Here is a 22881-nt window from a genome sequence, read left to right on the forward strand (position 1 = left end):
GAGATGGTAAAATAAATGTATAAGCTCAGCCTTTATTCAGTTTTAAGGTATAGACAGGAGCAGTCTGGGTGTATTGTCGTGCGCCTACAGTATATTTTAATTATTGATAATCATAGGACATTACTTTAAAAGCTCACACAGCTGATGTTATTTTTCATGTAGTAGTTAATTTAACATGCTATGTTAACATGTAAACTAACATGCTTTAGTTATATAACATGTTATAGTTACATGCTATGTTTTATCATGTTTATAATTCTGTTTATTATAATTCTGTTTGCTTTCTTATTTTTTTTATTTATTTTAATTTGAAAAGGGAGAATTTTTACATATACTTCAATAAAATAAATGGTTTGAAGTTTCAATTATAATAAAGTGTTTGCTCAAAAATAAATAAATAAATAAAATAACCCTTCTGTTTTCACTGATAATAGTAATTGTGTAATACTTTGATACTGTGATATTTTCTGAGACACTTTTCATATCGTTGCAACCCTAGATGCCATCTGACCAGCTTAAATAAGGGACAACATGCATCTCATATTGATTCAACACCGGATGCATCATTTTATCTTTAAATACGGGACGATCCATAATTTACGAGATGGGTGGCAACCTTAAGTCTACTGAGCTACTTCAACTTGGGAATTAACTTTACTTCCATTTGAACATCATATTTTGATCAAATTGGCATAAAAAAATTTTTTTTATACAAATGATGTTAATTTCCGTAGAAGCAAAGAAATGTGGGTTGTGAGTGCCCACGAAGGATACACCTCATGCTTCCTCAGAATTCCTGTGAAAGAAGGATGTATTGGAAATTTCCTACTTGCCTTGATGACGTATGCAGGCGACAAATGCGGCCTCCAGAGGAGTTTGAAAGGAGACAGCCAAAACAAAGAGTATAAAAGCACAAGAGATGAAGGCTAATAGGACGTTCCATTGCAACATCTGCGCGCATCAGCAGAGCTACACCTCTGCCATTTTGGACTGTGAATGCAGGGCTGCGTTATAAAAGTACAAACAAAATTATCAATATTTTATCGCCAAATATTTAATGCCTCTACCGAAATAGCATGGGTTAAACAATTATATATATATGTAGATAGATAGATAAATAGATAGATAGATAAAATACTATGCATACAAATGATTTACTTGCTTATTCAATTTGTTAAAGAATCAAAGCAGAAAGGTGTAAACCATTTACTGATGACTTCTTTTGAGAAATGTTCTTTTGCGCTTCTGATTCGGCTCTGAGATTATACGATTTTGGGGGCGTAAAATGTGATGAATTCTGATCCGTATATATAGTTTAACCATTGATACCCTTTATTTATTTTTGTAAAAGCATTTTCTATTTGATTGTGATATTTTCTTCAGTGTATACATACATACATACACATAGATGGCCTCTTGAACTATCTAGGGTGCACTGCACACCTGTAGCTCTGATGGAGCCGATTCTGCACCTGTAAATTCATTCATTTAATTTGTAGGCTACATTACAATTACGATATTACAACTAACAGGAAGAAAAAAACAATGCTACTTTACTTCTAAAGCAGGATGGGAAGTTTAGGCTAGACTATGTAGTCTCAAAATGGTGTCCTCCCGCCATAACATCTCTTACACTTACAGACAATAAAGGGTTATCAATTCATTGAATAATCCCATTCTTACATTTCCATTTAGGGTTAACCCTAACCCTACCTCTGCGCCATCTAGCGGCGGTTGTCCAAAAAGTACCAGAGCTTCGTCTCTTGTGTTTCTACACCCTTTGGCCAAAATATGAGCAAAATAAAAGTGATCCACACAATTATCAGTGTGCGAATGTGACAAAGAGCGCCACCCAGTGGCACCCACACACGATAGTACCTAAATGACTAATGTTGTCTTTTTATTGTTTTTGTTTTTTTAAATAAAGCTTATTATAACGACTACAACCCTAATCCTGCCCATAATATACATATATATCCTTCTAAAAGAGCCTCATACTCGTTCTGAGTAAAGTATCAATATTACTGCAGACGATAAAGCTCAAGTCCAGAAAGATTTATTATTGTCACACTGTCCTTTAAGGTTGTTTATGGGTGTCAACTACATTGGTCCAATATCAGCACACCCCAAATCATCACCAGAGACCGATGAAGACACCACAATAGTCGTTTACATTAACGCACAAGTGCTTCATATTGTTCACTTACTCGAACAGTCTAGTGTGCACTACATCAAACACTCAATGCATCTGTAATGTTTCATTGATTTATATCTAAAGAACAAACACATTTACTGCAGACAATAAAACAAACACAAGTCATATCATCTCAACTCCAAACTCACATTCCACATCAGAGTCTCACTTTTATTAAACCTTTCCATTTGAATTCTGGATCATTAAAAAGTTTGAAAACTCCGGAGTTCCAGTGATCCGTTAGAAATCAGAATCCGTCAGTCCTGCTTTAATTCTCTTTGTCTGCAGCAACTTACAAAAACGTTCAAGAACAATGAATAACTTTAGTAACTCATGGAAACAGTGGTTACATGCGTATAGTATTTGTTTACCTCATGATTTTCGATGCATAATCCAGCGCAGACTGTATTCTCTCAAAATGGCAGAAATAACTGGAGCGGACGCGATTCCAACCAAAACATCCACAACGGGGAGCGGAGCGGCGATTCTACTATGGAGAAGGACTGCTCTTAATATTTATGACTCTTTCCTTCGCCATTGGATGGTTTCCGATCAACGTCAGTATATATGTTCATTAATATTGAAGAGACATGCACTCGCCATAGAACGCTCAAATAGAGCAACCTCCGCTGACCTTATCATTCATAATAAATATTTATGAGCAAAGTTTTCGCCTTAGGTTTTTGACCAAACAACGTCAGCATGACCTAATTAGTATTCATGTGCTAATCCATCACTTTAGTAGGATATTAATACAGCGAACGGGAAGAACTTCCGTGCACGCATATTATTTTATTTAGATTTTTACACATCTGTTCAATTGTTAAAATGACATATCTGAACGCAATATAGCTTTGTTACATTTTATTAATTTTATTTGAGTATGCTGATGGGAAACAAGTGAGTCAATATAATGAGAAACATAAGAAACTGAAATGCTATTTTGTCAACTCATGCAGCTTTTAATAAACTGCCATTGATGCAATATTAAACCGTTCACGAACAGAATGATTATTTTGTATATCTACAGCATTTTATCTATAAAATAACATTGATGTGATAGACAATTTCAACAAGGCATATATTAAAGGAGCAATATGTTACACTGACATCAAGCGTTTAAAGTGGGTACTGCAGTCCAAATTCAAAATATTGGAGTTGTCTCCCCGCCCCTTCCTCCCCAGACTCGAAGCTCGCGCGGGTTGCCGGTTTGAGGACAGGCAACAGGAACGAGCAAACTGACAATGGAAAGCAATGAGCCTTACACTGTAAGTTGATCCGCTAATGTATACGATTGCAATGTTTTTATTGTTTGCAAATTATAAACCAGCTAATGTGGATTTTTTTTTACAACTGTTAATGTTAGCTAGATGTATTGCTGGCTCCCATGGCTGCAGCACGCTGTGTTTGCCCACAAACTTGTTTCAAATCTGGCAACCCGGGATATTGAAATACTTTAAGGAAATCTCTGAAAACATGAAAATTGTATGCTAAAGTACAGTAAATTTATTACATATAGCTCCTTTAAGAGCTAGTGCATAAAATAATGTTGATGACACAGTAAATTAATGAGGATTCAACACGTTTATTCTCATGAACCATTTTTATCTGAGGAATGAATTTATCAGTACATAAATAGTGAAGACAGGACACAAGTTTAATATGATAACCTCTTCACACTACTGATTTACCTCTGAACACACGTGTAAAACAATGCCACTCAAATCACACTCTACTCTGCTGGATTACAAGGTTAACAGAGAGAAAGAGAGAGAGAGAGAGAGAGAGAAAAACAGTCTCTGGTATCTTTAACAACCACCATCTGTGTGAGGACAAAAACATTAAAAACACTGGAATTAAATCAATCACACGAGTGCACGCACACACACGCACACACACAAACGAACGCACAAGCACACAAACTTGGGTGCGCGCACACACGCGTCAATGGTTCAGAGTGAAATGTAAAGTTCGGCCGTGTTCCGTCAGTCTGTGACATCATCAGTCCACTATCGGCTCTTGTTTTTCTTTGAGTTGGCCTGCAGATGAGAGAGTTCAGAGTTCACACACTGAAGAGGTCATATCAGGCACAATGTTTCACAGCAAATACTTCTTCAACAAAGTCTTGTCAATTTTACATTGAGAAACAGCAGCAAAGAGTGAATGTGCAATCCACAGTTTTCCTGAACTACTGGGTGGCGCTATGATGATTCTAATTTCCTGTTTTCTGTGTCTGGTCTTGAGACGCAATGTAAAAGCTACAGAAACGAACGATCCAGACACAGAACAACAACCATTTAAGTGTTATTTGAATTTCAGGCTCAACTTGTGCAGTTGTTGGCTGTCAATATTTAATGATGTCAGTGTCAGGTGAGGCACTGTCAATAAAAACGGTCATCTCGACTCTATACAGCCACGGGTTTTGTTACCATTTTTACACATCCAATCTTCTAAACATCGCATTACATGCTAACAATATCTGCAGATGCGAGTGAAAACACTGGAGACCAGACACTGAAAAATCACTTCCGTGTTCAGGAAAAAGCTGGATAACTGCTGGTGGCTTTCCTCACATCACATCACATGCACCGTCTGACCTTGGAAGCGAGTTTGAGCGTGTCGATCTCTTCTCTCTGTTTGCTCAGCGTGTCGTTCATGCTGCACAGGTGATCGCTCATCATGCTCAGCTGATCTTCATAACTTCTCTTGGTGGTGCTCAGCTCGTCCTGAACATCACACGCCAGAAGAGCTTCAACACCAGACATTTGAACTCATGCAGTCTCACATCACACAAGGAACTTGGAATGTTTCAGCTCTATTAATGACAAACAACAAACACAAATTCTGCACCTGTAAGCGTGTAATGTTCTGATTCGCCAGCTTCAGTTCCTCCGTCAGAAACTCACGAGTTTTTTCTGCGATGGCGAGACGTTTGGCTACAGCTCGGCACTGAAGAAGAATCAACGACAAGGTTCAAACAGGTTCTTAAATTACACTGGATATTATGATAAATAGGCCATAAACCTGTACTGTAACTAAAATGTGTGTATTGTAATGCTAGCTGAATAATGGGGAATTCTACAGACATCAGGTCATGTACATTTAGCTGTGTGCTAATGCTACTTCACCATCAGCTGATGTGAGAGTGTTTGGTGGATGCTGGCCTAGCTCGAGAACTTCAGCCCTACACAGCACTTCATTCCTCTCATAATTAACACCTGACTGAACTCATGAGTGCATCAGCAGATGATTGAAATGTGTGTGATGTGATTTCATCATTCATTTTCTCAGTTCCTCTGTGGTGGAATGAGCTTCTGACCTCAATCTGATCTGTTGAGACCATCTCAACATTCAAGACACTTGACTACACCACAAGCATAGAGGTCATTCCTATTTAAAAACACCTTCTTTCTTTGTGTGTCTGTTTCTTCTGCTCCAGTGCTTCTCGAGCTGCTATTGGCGTGACAAGCTGCTCGCCTGGAAGTCGTTTTGGATAAAAGTGACTGCTCATGACTGTACATGTGTGATGTGTGCGAGTAGTACTGACCTCAGCGTTGAAGTGAACGGCTTTACTGTCACTCATCTGCAGTTGAGCGGTCAGTTCAGACACACGACTCATGTAATGTGTTTTGATCAGATGTTCACGAGACTCCTGATCTGAAGACTGCAACACACACACACACACACACACACACACACACACACACACACACACACACACAAACATTCTCCTATGAAGACGCATACAACAGCAGATTTCATTTAACATCTAACGAACACCAGCATTTCAAACATGCTCATAGGAAGCTTACATCTAATGTCTGAATGTGAATAAGATTGAATACGTACACTCTCGCTGTATGATGTGACCGTTAACATGCCCATCTGAGGAAGAGAAAAGCATGACACATGCACTGAAACAGTGACCCACACTGATGGCAGATATTATCACAGGAGCATTTTATGGAAAGCAGTGAACAATTCAAAGAAGATCATACAGTTTCATGTGGGCAGGTTGCCATGTCAGGTGCGTTCACAGTATTTCCAGTATTTTATGATGTATAAATGCTATGATTTCAAATTCATGTATATCTTACCATTTTGTAAAACCGTTTGTCTTTACTGCAAGCGATATTTAACCGAGTGAACAAACAGGAGCGCACATTAATCATATTGATCTCGACTGAGAAAGTGAGCGCAATCATTTTGATTAAACGACACAGTTGATAAACATCTATTGTTGGCATTAGGTTTAATGTAATAGGGATGTCCCTATTCCGATACTGTGCTCACATACTTGTACTCATACCCGTAAAAATTATCCAATACCAAACACCGATACCATCTGACGTATGAATGACATTGCATAAACATTCAGTGCGCCAATTAAAATCACTTTATGTCCTAGTATGAGTATTAAACAGTAAAGGCTGCGATTTAAGTAAGGAATAATAGACAGTCAGACGGTTGTTAGTGTACAATAAATCTCGACAGGTGATCGGGACACCGACATGTAGCAGATTCTGAAGGGGATTATTTTGCAAAAACAATTGGCTGACAGTACATTAACCCACTTATTACACAATCCAAACACATGGACGTAAAATATTGATCGGTGATGATATGGGGGTGCTTCAGTAAGACTGAAATCAGGCAGATTCGTCTTTGTGAAGGACGCATGAATCAAGTCACGTACAAGGTTATCCTGGAAGAAAACTTGTTCCCCAACTCCAGCAGGACAATACTCCATGCCACACAGACAGCTCAATCAAGATGTGGATGGAGAACCACCGGATCAAGATCCTTTCAAGGCCAGCCCAATCTCCAGACCTGAACGAATGTGATCAAGATGAAAATGGATGGCCACAAGCCATCAAACAAAGCCGAGATGCTTGAATTTATGTGCCAGGAGTGGCATCATTTCACCCAACAGCAATGTGAAAGGCTGGCAGAGAGCATGCAACTATTTAGATCAAATTCAGAAGACATTTTCAGTGTGCCATAGTTCTTCATCATTTCTATGCATTTATGTAATATATAAAAACAAGTTTTTCAGCCATCTAAAAGGACTTCTTACCCTGTAATATTCCAGCCATCATCTGTCAGTTGAAATGCCAGGCTATTAATATCACCAAGGCTTATTATTATAGGTTGGTTTATAGCAGATAAAACACGCTGTATTTTTTTTTATTAGTATGGAAATGCACACCATAAAAAGTCTAAATAAAATGACCAACATGACAAGGAATTAAAATGACTGAAGCGCTAGTAATTTATAAAATCCCCCACAACCACATATCAAATTAATCCTGTCTGAATAGAGTATAAATATATCCCTCAGGCTTTGTTGTCAACAGAAGCTATTCTTCCAAAGGACAAATGAAGAAGAAAAAAGCTGTTAATTGAATCATTTATTTATCTGATTTACAAGGATATAAATGTTAGTATTGTTTGAAGACATTTCTTGTGTGGATCCCTCTGGTGAACAAACAGCCTGTCTTTCTCCAGATTTCTAACTGTTTAAAAATGCAGTTATAAAAAGAATTATTTCTTCTGTTATAGCTCTGTTAAATTGATGTCATTTTGCAAGTGACCTCAGAATGTTCCTTTTTCCATGTTTGTTTTAAAAGTTTTACTAAGTTTGACAATTGTGCTCACAAGATGCAACGGCAATTATTTATTATGGGCCACAGCCCAAAACCCATTTGATTATATCTTCAGAACGATTTGAAATGTCGAAATTTGTTAGATAACTTTTAGTCTGGTGGGCCTTTACATGATGAATACCAATTTTTGTGCAAATTGGACAGAAAAAAAAGTAGTTTTTTCAACAAATATTTGTGATATTTTGTGAAGTGTTTTCTTGCAGGAATGGAAATACTTGTGGCCATAACATTGGATTTCAAACAAACTTCTTTCACATTGTCATTATGGGGTATTGTTTGTAGAATTTTGAGGAAAATAATGAATTTAATCCATTTTAGAATAAGGCTGTAACATAACAAAATGTGGAAAAAGTGAAGTACTGTGAATACTTTCCAGATGCACTGTACATGTTTGTAGGGCTTGACTCAAGGAATCAGAGGAAAAAAGATGATTCTAGCCCTTATGATTGCAGAGAACTCTGCCATGGATGGTCCCAAGCCCAGCTGAGAAAGGAGGAGGGTTGGTCTCCCGCCAAGGGGCCGTAAAACTCCAGTAAGAAACCAAATGGAAAACCAAAGAGTATCAAAGATATCAAGCCAAAGACGGAAATTTGACTCGCTGCGTGGACCGTACTGACAGGACATCATGTTGGGCAGAAATAGATAATTGTCCGGGATTGCTGCATTATCTGAACTTCGACTCACTGGCTCCAGGACTACGACCATCCGTATGCCAGACAGCAACAAAACGATGAAATTATACTATTCCGGTGGCAATAAGAGACAAGGTGGTGTTTGGTTCATGGACGACAACAGGACAACACGAAGCGTGATAGACTTCCAACCATTTTCAAACCGTTACAGTCACGATGCACATAGTCTCCATCTATGCGCCTAACTATGTCAGCCCTGATGACTTGAAGGATGACTTCTACGCCCAGCTACAAGATGCGCTGGGTAAGATCCCTGGACATGATCTGGTTATCCTTGCCGGTGACTTCAATACCCATGTTGGTACGGACAGGGCCGGAGGGGAAGGGACGTTGGGCAGGTTTGGCATGGGAACAAACAACGACAATGGTCTATGTCTACTGTCCTTTGCTGGACTCAACAACCTGATCATCGAGCCACTTCCAACATCCACGCAAACATCAGCTTATATGGCGGCATTCATCCGGCAAGGACACAGCTGTCTTGGATTATTTTCTGAACAGCTTCCGCTTACAATCATCACTAATGGACGTCCATGCAATGAGGGGATCAGACTGCGAATCTGACCACTATCTCGTACATGCTATGCTACAACTTCAACGGGTGAAGTGCAATCAGCCAAGCCGAATTGGATGCGTCTTATGGACCCAGCAACCAAGCAAGAATTCCAAATCACCCTCTCCAACAAATTTGCAGTGCTAGCTCAGTCGGATGATTTGGATGACAAAAAACATCAGATATGACAAGCGATCCTAGAAAGTGCAGCTCCTCTCTGCCCACCAAACCACTACCGGATGCAACCATATGCCTGAACCTGGTTGACAAGTGAAAGTGTGCCGAACACATAGATCTTGAGCAATACTGGCACCTGAACCAAGAAGTTAGGCAGATGAAGACAGAACGAGAAGCCTACTGGAATAATGTAGCAGCTGATCTTGAGGAAGATGCATCTAGGCAAGAGTACTGGACTCTGTACCAAATGCTCAAGAGACTGAGTGGGAAGACCAAGTCGACCAATGACAACATCAAGAAAATGGATGGAATGTGAGGTCTCCCAGTGAATGCCTGCAATGGTGGAAAGAATTTTACAAAAGAACTATACGATCACGATCCATCTCAAGGACCACCGGCAGAGCCACCGCTTATCCACCCACCAGTGAATCCATTCCTTGATGACGAACCTACAGTTGACGAAGTGAAAACTGTCATCAGATCACTGAAGAATGGAAAGGCACCCGTCGATCAGGTCACCGCAGAGGCGATCAAGGCAGGAGGAGATGTCCTGCTGCACCAACTTCACACACTTTTGTCACTTATCAGGCACTAAGAATGAATACCATCTGCTTGTAAAAAAGCCATGATAGTGCTAATACTGAAGAAAGGTGACAATTGAGAGTCCAAAAACGACCACGGCATCAGCCTCCTGTCCATTACCGGCAAAGCTTTTATGAAGATCATCCAATCCAGGCTGCAGAAACATTGTGAACAGAGCAGTCGATAAGAACAGGCAGGATTTTAGGCCGAACCGTGGATGCTGGGTCAAATCTTTGCCATTCGCCAACTGATGGAAGAAAAGATTAGATGTGGGAAGCATACCATCATCGTTTATAGACTTCAAGTCTGCGTTCGACTGTGTCCACTGGCCAGCCCTATGGAGAGCATTGGAGACCGAGCTTGTCCCCGACAAGATCATTCGGATATGGAATTAACAATCAGAGGAGTTTCCCATCCAAACTGGAGTCCACCAAGAAGATGTCGCCTCTCCTCTGCTCTTCAACACTGTGATTGACGCTGTCATGAGAAAAGCATTCAAGGGAAGGCGTGGAGTTTAGTGTGACGAGAACACCTATGTGACCAATTTGATGTTCGCCGACGACAGCATGATCTTCGCCAATACTGACCCCGAAGCTACTAACATTTTTTCTAGCATCGTCAAGCCGTATGGCCTCAAAATCAATGCAAGCAAGACCAAAATTTAGACAATCGATTGGTTGCCGGCCAATGTCCACCTCGACTGATCCCAGATTGAACAGGTTTAGGAATTCAAGTACATAGGATACGTGGTGCAGGACAAGAAAATGGAGTCTTCAACTGTCCACAGGAGAATCGGACAAGCAACCGTGGCATTTGTTTCGCTCAAGTGGTGCCTATGGAAAAGGGCCAACATCTCCATTTAGACAAAAATACGCCTTTTCCGGACGCTGATCCTACCAATTCTCCAATACGGGTCAGAAACATGGACTCTACTGAAGCAAGACCTAAACAAGCTCGAGGTCTTCCAAATGTGATGCCTGCAGCAGATCCTTAGTATCTCTCTCCTTGACTGGATCCAAAATTAAACGATCCGAATACGATGCGACCACCAGCCAACGGTCGAGGAAGCGATCTAACTAAGAAAACTGAGATGGTTCGGGCACATCTGCAGAATGAGCATCACCAGGAAACTGTACCAGCTTCTCTGGTGAAAACATCCAACAGAGTGGAAAGTTCAAAGAGTAGCGCCCAAGAAGACATAGTCAAAACAAATTGAAAAAACCTGAAAAATTCACCCTCTGTGATGCCAAGGCCATTGCCATGGATCGAAAAGCATGGGAAAGCATTCTGAGCAAAGTCCGAAATCCAGTGACACCCACAGTAGCATATGGGTTCCGGAGGAAACCCTGTCCTATTGTTGACTTGGAATCAAAGAAAAATAATAATAAGAAAAAAGATGGTTGCAGAGATATGAACACAAACGCAAAGGTGCTTATTATAGCACCACCTAGTGTCTGACGGATGTGGGTCCCCGAGTGGTGAGGGGCATTTGGAACCATCCTGCCAAGCTTGGGATACAAACCTATCTACCTGATCTAGCTTCGAAATATGCCCACTGTTTTGCGATCTGAATGATGTCATTAAAGTAATGCATTAAAATACTGAAAGATGGGATTTTAAAACAAGCAACATGTGAGCGGTATTACTTATCTTTTATATCTTCTGGTTTTGATCTGATCGGATGATAGCAGGAAATTCAAGCATACAATCCATGGTAAATGTCCACGATTGTAATTAAACTCGACCATTTTATCCACAACAGCAATCATCCTTTGCTTGCATCATCATGTAAATTAAAATGTCTATTATGAATAAAATATTGATTATAAAACATATTTTATCAATCAGCATCGATGGTCTCCGCTAATCTGGTGAAACATCTGCATTGTTTGAGCCCACCAACGAGTCTCTCTGTGATTCACAGCCGGAGCAGTTAATCAAACCATATCAAAAAGCTCAATGGCCTCTCCATAATGTAAATTGGATATTTCAGAAAAAAAATCCAGCCACTGGATTGCTGGTCAAGATTTGATTGACAGGTCATGCAGCCATTGGTATGACGTTTTTATGGTTACAGGGGTTGGCCTTGCTCATTCCAGAAAAGTGATGTCATCCTAGTGTTTGTTTGGATACAGAACCTTAGGCCACCATTACGCTCTGAGCTTTCTTCTGTTTCTGATGACCAATCTGAGGTGAAATCGAACACTTTCGCTGCTTCTCTCAATAAATCTATGCAAAAACACTACAATCTAGCTAGATTTGAGTACTTTGGAATAAGTTCCACGCAGTTTTGAGGAGGAATAAATGCCAGTACAGGACTCAAAGCAGCTATAGGGCTAAAGCTAAATGCACTGGCACTTATCAGTGTGAATGAATTGGCTCTTTGAATCATTTATTATTTTATTTAGTAGTGTAAACAAAGTATTATATAATTTATGGCACAAAAATATTATATGTTTGTTAAAAATATGAATAAAGACTTCTGGAATAGAGGGCTGATGGAGTACATGCATTTGTCTCTCGCTCCCACATCTTTTAGTTTAACCTAAAGTTTTAACTCCATTTGCCACTATTTAAGTTCTGAATGGACAAATTGTCGCGGGTGCTACAATTGAATCTAAACACTTGAGGAGAAGACCTCGTCCTCCAGTTTTCTTCATGCAGCTCCTTGAAGATATTCTGTGAGAAGATATTCTATCCTCTCCACCAGGCATTTAGAGCTCTCATCAGTAACCAGTGACCAGGAAGAAAACCGAGGCCAGTCAACAACCGGCTTCACCGCTATCAGCAAATAGAGTTGAATATCCCGAAAAAGGCAAGCTGGTTTACCAAGGTAGCCCAGTCGCCATTTACGAGAATTACGCACCCTCAACGTGCTAAATACCAGCGCGTGATGGCTTGGGATTCAGACCAGCTTTGTTCTTCCTTGCAAGGCTTTCTATCAGGACCAAGGTAAGATGGAGGTAAGATGTTCTCTTCGGTGACAGAGCCCAAGGACTTTGCGGTGTCGGCCCATGTGGAGAGTGAGTCATTACACGACCAAAGCATACCCTATGCTAAACACAGATGGACAGCCTGTCGGCCGAGAAGAGCGGTCTAGTCTCACCACTCACCTTCTCTGGCTGCTAAATGGATATAACTTGGGGAACTATTAAAAAAAAAAAAATTTATTTTTATTTAAACCATTGGTTTGCACTCTTATCATCCAGGGAGTCAGAAACTATTACTGTACCAACCCCAGAAGGAAAAGGAGAGAACGGGGAAAAAAAATAATAATAATTTTTGTCGCAAATAATGTCTGCCTGAATGACTGAATATGCAGACATTGTTCGCACTAAAGACATTATGTTATTAGGTCTCATGAATGTTCCAATGAGGGGCTGCTTAATTATTAACCTCTAAAGCAATTTCACACGTGTCATTTTCCGCAACTCTTATATGTCCTTGTTGTGTATACATGGATACTGTACTTCACTGTTTTTTCCCTTGTAATACTGTACTATAAAAATCATTCTGATGCCTTACAGCCAGCAGTTTGCATGTGTATACTTAAATGCCTGTTATTTTTGTTTCCAAGCAATGTCTGCATGATTGACTGAACATGCAGACATGCTTACTTCACATATTAGACATTATGAGGCTATGCACCAGTGTGAGGGGCTGTTCAATTATTGGCTTCTTTATGCAACTTGGCACATAAGCCTATCAACACTTTCCCGTGTTATGGACCAGGTCATAAACATTCTTATTATACATCTTCTGGGACTGTAGTACACCAGTTTTCTTTAGGGTTCTTCCCTTTTGCACTTTTGTACTGTAAAATTACTGTTAATACAGAGAACCGAGATCCAGCAGGATAGGATTGTTAGCAGAAGTCGAGCCTAAGCACTCAGGAAAGTTGTTACAGTCGTATGCAAAAGTTTAGGCACCCCTGACAATTTCCATGATTTTCATTTATAAATAATTGGGTGTTTGGCTCAGAAATTTCATTTTGATCTATCAAATAACTGAAGGACACAGCAACATTTCAGTAGTAAAATGGTTTATTGGATGAACAGAAAATGTGCAATATGCATCAAAACCAAATTAGACAGGTGCATAAATTTGGGCACCCCAACAGAAATATCACATCAATATTTAGTGGAGCCTCCTTTAGCAGAAATAACAGCCTCTAGACACTTCCTATAGCCTGTAATGAATGTCTGGATTCTGCATGAAGGTATTTTGGACCATTTCTCCTTGCAAAACATCTCCAGTTCAGTTAGGTTTGATGGTTGCTGAGCATGGACAGCCCGCTTCAAATCACCCCACAGATTTTCAATGAGATTCTGGTCTGGGGAATGGGATGGCCATTCCAGAACATTGTACTTTTTCCTCTGCATAAATGCCAGAGTAGATTTTGAGCAGTGTTTTGGGTCATTGTCTTGTTGAAATATCCAGCCCCGGCGTAACTTCAACTTTGTGACTGATTCCTCTACATTATTCTCAAGTATCTGCTGATATTGAGTGGAATCCATGCGACCCTCAACTTTAACAAGATTCCCAGTACCGGCACTGTCCACATAGCCCCACAGCATGATGGAACCTCCACCAAATTTTACTGTGGGTAGCAAGTGTTTGTCTTGGAACGCTGTGTTCTTTTGCCGCCATGCATAACGCCCCTTATGACCAAATAACTCCATCTTTGTTTCATCAGTCCACAGCACCTTCTTCCAAAATGAGCTGGCTTGTCCAAATGTGCGTTTGCATACCTCAAGCGACTCGGTTTGTGGCGTGTGTGCAGAAAAGGCTTCTTCCGCATCACTCTCCCATACAGCTTCTCCTTGTGCAAAGTGCGCTGAATTGTTGAACGATGCACAGTGACACCAGCTGCAGCAAGATGATATTGTAGGTCATTGGAGGTGGTCTGTGGGCTGTTTTTGACCGCTCACACCATCCTTCGCCTTTGCCTCTCCGATATTTTACTTGGCCTGCCACTTCTGGCCTTAACAAGAACTGTGCCTGTGGTCTTCCATTTCCTCACTATGTTCCTCACAGTGGACACTGACAGCTTAAATCCCTGCGATAGCTTTTTGTAGCCTTCCCCTAAACCATAATGTTGAACAATCTTTGTTTTCAGGTCATTTGAGAGTTGTTTTGAGGCCCCCATCCCACCCACGATGTTTCAATTCCTCCACACAATCAGATAACGCTCATCAAGCATGGAGGGCTAGCTCCTCTAGATGGATCTCGAGGATCAGGTCATTGGCAGGTGAATTAATAACAGATCAGGCTGGAATTAACACAATCTTTTTAGACTATTATATTAAACTGTACACTTCTAAGAGCCCTCCATATACTACAAAAAGTTTTGATTCCCTCAGCTTGCTAATGTACCCCACAATTGACGAAAACTTTGCCAAGAGCTTTGGCAAACCAATTGCAGAATCAGAGATACACGAGGCGATAAAATCTATAGAGCTATAGAGTAATTTTCTGAATTTGAGTAAATGTAGTGGAATGAGTGAAAATGACAACAAGAAAGAAGTGTTTTTAATTATTATTTTGTTGTACATGTTTTTGGTGTCTTTTGATTAGCATGGTCTGAAGATAATCGGAGCAAAATTTTGTGAAAATGTGATTATCGCTGTGGGAGGAGATTGAAAAAGTAGGTTTTTAATTAAATTAATAATGGCCAACAAGAAGTTTGGCTAACCATGACAAATGTGGTATCGTTGAACTCGGATTGACCCAAGGAATCTATCAAGACCACTGTCATAACAATAGCCTAAAACTCTGAAAAGTTATTCGAATTTGTATATATTTTGTTATATACAGTCCTGAAACATCTTGTGTACATTTAGGGCATCATGCCAAAGACACATACAGAGTTCCGTAATGCTACGACAATGCGTTTGTAAAATACAGCATTTTACAACAAAATAAAAATGGCTGACACCCAAAAATCCCGACATAGACAAAATTTGTATCATTCGACACGGTATGCCACACATAATCTTAAGAGTCCAGTTTCAAGATTTTAAGACAAACCGTTCAGAAGTTATAAACAAAAATATACAGTTTGTATATCTCCTGACCCGTAGGTGGCATTACACCGCTGCAGGTCACCTCAGGGCATGATGGCTATGATACATACCAAGTTTCGTCACAATCCGTCAAAACATTGTGGAGATACAGCCTCAAACATGTAATTAGCATAAACATGAGTGAAACTTTGAACTGTTGGTGGCACTAGAGGGTTTGAGATAAAGACTCCAAATTTGCTATGGTATCACTTCAGACTGTCCTCTACCTGTGTGCAAAGATTTCCGCAATCAGTTCTATAGGCTGTCATAGGCAACGTATACAGAATAATAATAATAACAAATATAGCTGCAAGAAGCAATTAACAGGTTTCAAACCTTTAAGGTCCTGAAGTTCACATGCAACATATATTAAGTATTAACCAGTTGTTGAAGTGCCTTAATTTTGAGAAACATAAGTTGAGGTATCACACAGATACTCCAGAGAATCATTCTGCACTGGTTTGGTTCTGATTGGGCAAACGGCCTGGGACTAGTTCAAATAGCTGCTAAAAGATGATGTTGTTGATGGTAGCCATGTTTTTAAAGATATGCAACTGTCTGCATAGACCTTTTAGATGACATCTTGGACAAAGACACTGCATGCAAAATTTAGAGACATTTAAATATTTTTTAGGATTATAGCGCCACCAAGAGGCAAAGGTGTGCAAGGTTTTAAGGGTGTCCTCAGAATGAGCCCATACATATGATTACCAAACTTGGTAATATTTAAATCCGTTCGTTTTAGTAAAATAGCCACACCCACTACAAATGTTTTGGTGCACCGTTAGACGATAAATCAATTTCTAAATTCCTTTGCTAACTTTACATATTGGGACTCTGGTCAAATCTTTCTGAACTGATTCCGATCATACAAACGGCCAAAGAAGAATTAATTTAGAATTTCTTTTTCAAAAAATCCATAATAGCGGTAAAACAAAGGGGCAGAGCCAAAAACGGCCGTACCTTAAAAGATTCGCCATGACACAGGGAATCACAGGAAATAATATTCTTTCTAGCCCTTATGGCCCAAGAGTTATCACCCAAAATAAGATTTGTTTTGTTCCCTATAGCGATTGGCTGATTGAGCCAATTCAATGCGTATGGTGAGCCAGATGGAGTACTAACATCCTTGAAAGTTTCATGCAATACGGCTTCCAAAAATCTCCATAATTACTGTATGTATTTTCTCTGAAATGGCTAAATCTATTTAAATAGAATAAAAGGCATATTTCCCCAGTTAGATCTAATCACTTTCATTGATATGAACATTTATACATAATGATACATAGTAGTCTAATAAAAAGCATTATTTACCTTGATATATTTTGAATTCAAAATCTGTTTGTGAATGACCACGGTGTGCAAAAACGACTTCACTTAATTTATGGAACCCAGTAGAACATTGCATAATACTGAAATATTACTGTGGGACCCAGTCAAGTTGTTTATTCTAATATAATACTGAATTATCAATATTGTTTTGAGGATTAGATTCGTTTTATATACACAAGTAAAATATTTTCTGCTGTTTTTATTTCACCTTCACCTGGGGCTTTGATTTTGAAACTGGAAGTGCGGCAGTAGTGTGTGACATCTTATAATGTTCTTTACACGTGATGTTTAGATGCAAGTAAATCTGGGAGAGGGACTCTTCCTTCCATAGGGACACAAATAAACCAGCATGCGAGAGCGCGCTTGCATCTCAGAAACATTGCAAACATTGACAGCTCGAAATAAATTGCAGCCTTATTAAATTGATCTCAAAAATAATTTCAGAAAATATTTTATTCCACGATCTTCGGAACTTTGGCAAATAAGAGACTAGTTGTTCTCTGGTGCGGGTCGTTTTACACACGACCCCTGTGATTCCAGACCATGCTGTTGATGCAGTAAATACTGGAGATGTTTACAGCTGAATGTATCAACAGAGGAACATTTATATCACATTTTATTCATGTCAGCAAATACTGCATTATTCTGTGTTGTTGTGAATTTGACAAATACATTTTTTAACTGTGATGTTTTTATTTTGAGCATGAGTAACTTATGGTTAAAGGGTTAGTGCACCCAAAAATGAAAATGATCCCATAATTTAATTTACTAAGAGACTTTCTTTCAGCCAAACACAATCAGAGTTATATTAAAAATAATCCTGCTCTTCCAAGCTTTATAATGGGAGTGAATGGTACCTTAGATTTTGAAGCCCAAAATAGTGCATCCATCCATCAAAAAAGTTATCAATACGGCTCCAGGGGGTTAATAAAGGTTTTCTGAAGTAAAGCCATGTGTTCTTGTAAGAAAAATATCCATATTTACAACTTTATAAACTCTAATCACTGGCTTCCGGTAACGGCCGTCCGCGCGTTCACAAGAGAGTCCAGTTCTGATGTACGCATAGCGCAGTGTTGCCCAACCAGCGTGCCGTGAAAAATATCAACTAAATAAATGCATGAAAATGAAATTATTATAATAATAATTTCAGGGATCCAAACTGACCTTTTGAAACCATAATCGTTCACTTTTGTGATTGTGAAGAGCAATGATTAATGTGCAATAGTGAGTGATATTTATAGTGACTCGTCAGGTCAGCGCTGCAGAATACATTGAAGTCCATGAAGTGACGTCACACCAAAGTGTTTTTCCACACGCCTTTTTGAATGTCTCATAAACTCTTTTAATTAAATATTACCTTATCGTTTAGGATTATCAGAGACCCCAGTTATTGAACTCATTTAAATTCAACAAGAAACGAGTCCTTTTATTACTTTCTGCTATCAAAGCAACAGCAAACTTATTTTCTCTCTTCCAAATATATGTTTTCAATGTTTATTGTGAACACCTCCCGCCAAGAACAGCGTAACACAATGGCTTGTTCAAAAACAGAAGACGATGATAAAAACCAAAAACTCAGTCAGCTCTCTTTTTAGTTTCCTTTACATTGTGCGAAAGCATTGTGCGATTTAAGGCCTACATGGTTTACTGCGTCATAACAACAAAGTCATATATACTTGATAACTTTAGCAATTTTAGCACTCTAGAGTCAAGTTAACATGTATTATGTTAAGTATTGTGGCTGTACTTTTCAACAGTGTTCATGTTCTATGTATTTGACCTCACTAACAAAAAAGCAAGAGATCTGGGAAACTTCTTGCAAACTTGCCACAAACTTGCTATTTGTTATGTTCTCAATGCAAATGAGCTTACGATTTGTGGCAAATGTTTGCCAGGAGTTTGCAAATCTTCCCCAGTAGAAGTGAACCTGCAGCAAAACTTTGGTAACAACAGACAATTTGCCGCAACAGGCTAACACGTCTGTGGCAAACGTCTAACTACAATGAAGAATTTGCCAGAACTCTGGATTTATGTTAGGGCTGTTCCTTCCATTGTGTATGCCTATTAGCACACAATTGTGTTCTTAAGAAAAAGAACATTCTACCACAAATAAGTTGAACTTTTATTAAACCCGAAACATTCCTTGCAAAAATAAATATCTATGAATGTATGTCAAGTCTCAAAGCAGTCCTGGTTTTGAGTGCTTTCCTTTTCCAAAAGTTTAAACAAAATGCCAAATATGTTTGCATCATTTGCGGTTAAAACATATCTTTAGAATATTATATAAATTGTAATTGTTTTTTAATATGAAAGATAAATGGATTAAAGGATAAAGGGGTATCTGTGCAAGCAGCTTTATTAAATTAGGATGTAATGTGTGTGTGTGAACAGTGATTTGAGTAGGAATTGAGGTCAATGATGTCACTCACCACACTTGTGTCATGAACGGGCTCTACACTGTCAGCATGAGCAGTATCTGCACTTTCAGAGCTGATGTGAGTCGGTGTTTGAATCTCACTGACCACCTGAGCCTCCAGCTGAGCGATGCGTTGGTTCTCCTTCTGTAGACGCACCTGCGCCAGCTGAGCTTCCAGCAACCAGTGTTCCTTCTCCTGTTCCAGATGAGAGATCTTCATCTGACTCTGTACAACCTACAGGAGACACAGTCAACACACGAGACAGTGAGTGACAGTCGCCAAATACTAACCTTCACCTGACTCTAAACAACCTGCACAAGCAGATCCCAGACAACACATGAGAGAGAGGCAAACATAAATCACCAATGACCACTGCAGTATGTTGACCCATTTGTTTATCCAAACAAGGGCTCTGAACATTCAAGACAATGCCGAAACACTGCTTACTGAAAAATGCCGAAACTCTGTTAACCGACCATCATAGTGTAATGACTACGACTGAGTATTGCTAAACAGTTCATCACTATATCATAGCTGGACTGCAACTGAAACTGCAGCATATGTGTGAGACTTGCCACGCTCGTGAGAGAAAAAGTGTATCATCTCACAAAATGCTGGTTTTGATCGCACAGAGAAACATTGGTCTAAGAGTTTGTGAATATTTAGATAACCTGCTTCTTCAGTCTTGAAATGTTGGACATGACACAAATGTACACATAGATTAATACAAATATGGACAAAAAGTATCAATAAAATATTTTGAAAAGAAAGTATCGAGTACAATATATTGATATATGATCGTATCGGCACAGCCCTAGTCTTGATCAACCAGTTATTTTACACTGAAAATAGTTCTTTATGGCAGTCAAGACAGGCCTGTGTAAAAGCAGGCAGATCCTGGAATTTAAAGATATCTTGGTCGCTATAACATGGTGCTCTCTCTCGGTGGGGTGCGTGGCGAGGTGTGCGTGGATGCCGCGGAGAATAGTGCGAGCCGCCACGAGTGCTACGCGGTAACGTGCTCAACAAGCCACATGATAAGATGCGCAGGTTGACGTCTCAGATGCAGAGGGAACTGAGATTCATTCTACACCATTCTAAATGTCACTACGCCACCACGAGGACTTGGAGCGTGTCCCAAATTGGGGGAAAAAGGGGGAGGAGAAAAAAAGATATCGAAGAAAATGCTGAAACAAGAATTTCCACTTAAATCAAAATGGCAGCGTTATAGTGCAGGGACAAGAGGCTTCTCTCAATGCATTCCTACAAGACTGAAATAATTAAAAAGCAGGAACTGTCTAATGCCAGTCCTGTACCAGATTACCAAACATATCCAAATTCCTGGGCCCTTGTGTACAAATTTAAAACTAAAAGAATGAGTATACACAAAAGACAGATTTTCAGATTTATGAAACTGAATATATGCCAGAACCTGTGCAAAAGTCAAATTTACAAGTAAAATTTGTGTAAATATCAGCAAGTCCACCTGGTCGAGTAGATGGTGTAAAGACACTGACATAGCACTTGGAGTAAGTATCACTCTTAATAACTTCTGTTACTCATATCTTTGCATTTCTTCCTCCTCCCTCCTGCAGCACCATGTGCTTTCAACACGTTCCCACTGTCACTCACACCCACCACTCACGCTTCAGATCACAACGCAATAATAAAAACAAAAAACCTTTCTTTCTTCCTATCGGCCTTTGGAACTGCCAGTCAGCAGTAAACAAAGCTGACTTAATTACTGCCATTGCTAGCCAATCAGGTCTCAACATCCATCCTAACACTGACTGAGAACTGGATCCGACCAGAGGAAACAGCCACATCCTCTGCCCTCTCCACCAACTTCACATTCTCCCACACCCCTCGTCAGACTAGAAAGCAGTGTGGGAAAGGGTTACTTGTCTTCAATGCATGTACATTTATGCCTCTCTCCTCTTTATGTGACAAGAACTAATTTGAACCACATGCCATTACTATCACCTATCCTGTAAAAATCAAGTTTGCAGTTATAATTATCATCCCCCAGGCCAACTAGAACAATGTCTTGGAGGAACGGGATGTGCTACTATCCTCATACCCTTAGGAAGGCAGCCAACTTGTGGTTCTCTGTGACTTAAACATTTACCTGGACAAACTTCAAGCTACATACTTTCACACTTTGCTTGCCTTGTTTTACCTCAAACTGCAGCAACAAATCAGGTAGAAAGCTGGACCTCATCTATACACGTAACTGTACGACTGACACAGTTTTTTTTTTACACCACTCCACATCTCTGTTCACTTCATCCTTAGTTTTAACATACATCTGCCTCCTAGCCTCTTACACACACCTTAAGCCTCTTTCAGCTAAATCTCTGCTCTTTCTCACCCGTCTTTCCTCTTTGGTCTCATCCTCACTTCCGTCCCCCAACCAATTTTCCTCACTCGATGTCAATAATACTACCAACACTCTGCTACACTTTTACATCTTGACTTGACATCTGTCCCCTCTCCTCCAGGCCAGCCCACACTACACCTTCCAATCCATGACTATCTGATGTATGCAAGCATCGGTCCAAACTCAGGGCTGATGAAAGAAAATGGTGCAAATCAAAAGACCCAGCTGACCAGAGTAGGTATCAGAACCAGTCTGGCATCAGAAGAAGAGACTGCCATTCAATCTGTAAATAATGAGACTGGCGAGAGCATCATCCAAAATATCTGCATCCGATATGGATAACTAAGATATCCATCCTTTCTGTCATCCACCCTCTCGACAATCACGGCACCCACTCCTGTCCACTGGTTTGAGTTTTACCTCACAGGTAGGTCCTTCAGGGTGTCTTGGAAGAGAGCGGTGTCCAAGTCACAACAACTAGCTACCAGGGTACCTCAGGGTTTAGTGCTTGGTCCCCTTCTCTTCTCCATATACTTGCCATCAGAGTGCTCTTCCATTCAAGCACATTGCTTTCCCTTTCACAGTGCTATGCTGACGACACACAAATCTTAACTCAAAATCCAACCTGACAATCCTATGGTAGCTGCACTGATCTGCGCCTGCCTGGTAGACATCTCACATTGGATGAAAGAACATCAACTCCAATTCAACCTTGCTGTTCGAGCGACCCAGCAATACAACATAACATCACCATTTAGCTAGACTGGTCAAAGATTGCACCATCCAGGACAGCCAGAAATCTTGGGGTTGCGTTTGCCAATCA

The 22881-nt window shown here is 39.9% G+C and overlaps 2 protein-coding genes across 3 annotated transcripts in view; both read right to left on the minus strand.

Moving 5' to 3' along the window:
- The window catches only part of LOC127617779 (stonin-1), a 139014-nt gene extending 136351 nt beyond the window's left edge, over positions 1–2663 (minus strand). Inside the window, exon 1 of the mRNA XM_052089852.1 lies at positions 2566–2663. The gene's annotated coding sequence lies outside the window, so the exon portion shown is untranslated. The remainder of the gene's footprint in view (positions 1–2565) is intronic.
- Positions 2664–3597: 934 nt separating this feature from the next.
- Positions 3598–22881, minus strand: part of ppp1r21 (protein phosphatase 1, regulatory subunit 21) — a 47805-nt gene continuing 28521 nt past the window's right edge. Inside the window, exons 18-23 of one of the 2 annotated variants that reach the window (XM_052089807.1) lie at positions 19691–19912; positions 6044–6079; positions 5742–5858; positions 5045–5143; positions 4792–4920; positions 3598–4233 (exon numbers count right to left, since the gene is read on the minus strand). In XM_052089807.1, the coding sequence (XP_051945767.1) occupies positions 4204–4233; positions 4792–4920; positions 5045–5143; positions 5742–5858; positions 6044–6079; positions 19691–19912 (633 nt within the window). In that variant the 3' untranslated portion in view covers positions 3598–4203. The remainder of the gene's footprint in view (positions 4234–4791; positions 4921–5044; positions 5144–5741; positions 5859–6043; positions 6080–19690; positions 19913–22881) is intronic. The other variant, XM_052089806.1, reaches the window with a different exon arrangement.

This window comes from Xyrauchen texanus, chromosome 24, assembly GCF_025860055.1.
Source record: "Xyrauchen texanus isolate HMW12.3.18 chromosome 24, RBS_HiC_50CHRs, whole genome shotgun sequence".
In the NCBI taxonomy this organism is placed as follows: domain Eukaryota; kingdom Metazoa; phylum Chordata; class Actinopteri; order Cypriniformes; family Catostomidae; genus Xyrauchen; species Xyrauchen texanus.